Source organism: Phaethon lepturus, unplaced genomic scaffold (assembly GCF_000687285.1).
Source record: "Phaethon lepturus isolate BGI_N335 unplaced genomic scaffold, ASM68728v1 scaffold30734, whole genome shotgun sequence".
Lineage (NCBI taxonomy): Eukaryota > Metazoa > Chordata > Aves > Phaethontiformes > Phaethontidae > Phaethon > Phaethon lepturus.
This window is the reverse complement of record NW_010536020.1, coordinates 657-1,635: the sequence shown is the minus strand read 5'-3', so window position 1 is coordinate 1,635 and position 979 is coordinate 657. Positions and strand designations below refer to the sequence as shown.

Sequence of the window (979 nt, the reverse complement as noted above, 5' to 3'; positions counted from 1 at the left end):
AAGCGTCCGGGTTACCTCCAGAGCGGCTGCGTCACCTCATCCATACCTTTGTAGGGGACATCAGGGGCAAAAAGGGACATCTGAGGATGTCCCCAGGACCAGCCCGGACACCTACAAGGGGCTGAAATGGGGGGCCGGTACATGTTATGCCCCCAGGAGAGGGCGAGGACAGCACAGCCCAGGCACCTGCAGCTGCATCTCTGAGGCGGAGCCCCTGGGAGGGGGACGGCGCCGGCCCTGGCACTCTCAGGCTGGGGTGGGGGGAAACACACCACGTCCGGGGCCAGGCAGCACGGAATTTAGCCGTAAGTCTAAATACATTAGCCATTTAGCCTAACACCCCCTGCCTGCACGTGCCGGCATGGGGCAAGCGAATGGGGGGCGGGGGACACACAGACACACTCCGCCCACCCTGCACGTGCCGGCATGGGGCAAGCGAATGGGGGGCGGGGGACACACAGACACACTCGCGCACGCCCCGGGCGCCACAACTTCTCCCACACCCGCCCGCAGGGCTTGTTACCGGCAGGCCCAGCTTGACGGCGTCGACGGGTTGACGAAAGGGCCAAGCAAATTGGTGCTTCCACAGAGCTTTCATCACCACTTTGTGCAGATACTGCAGCTGGTTGGTGACCCGACCCGGCTTCTTGGGGTTGGAAACCTCCGGCGGAGGTGGGTTCACCTGGGGGGATTGCAGGGCCGGCACCGACGCCATGGTGGGGCTCTCGAAGCCCTCGTAGAGGAGCGAGGGTTTGCGGATCCGCTTGCCGGGGGTCGATTCCGTCGCCAGGCCCATGAGCCCGGCATTGCCCTCCCCCAGAATCCTGAAAGGGGAGCAGAGATAGGGTTAGCGGGGCAGCTCCGCGCTGGGGTGCCGCACCACCGCCTTGGCCAATAAAAAACAAAAAAAACCAAACCAAACCAAAAAAAAAACCCCACACACAAAACAAAAAAACAGGGCTGGGCCTCAGGGTTCCCA

At 62.6% G+C, this 979-nt stretch overlaps 1 protein-coding gene across 1 annotated transcript in view; it reads right to left on the bottom strand.

Annotated features, from left to right (window-relative positions):
* The window catches only part of LOC104619982 (bromodomain-containing protein 2-like), a gene marked incomplete at its 3' end in the record, with an annotated part of 3,441 nt that extends 2,621 nt beyond the window's left edge, over nucleotides 1-820 (bottom strand). The window contains 1 exon segment of the mRNA XM_010286045.1: nucleotides 524-820. Within this exon segment, the coding sequence (XP_010284347.1) occupies nucleotides 524-796 (273 nt within the window).
* Between the last annotated feature and the right edge of the window lie 159 nt (nucleotides 821-979).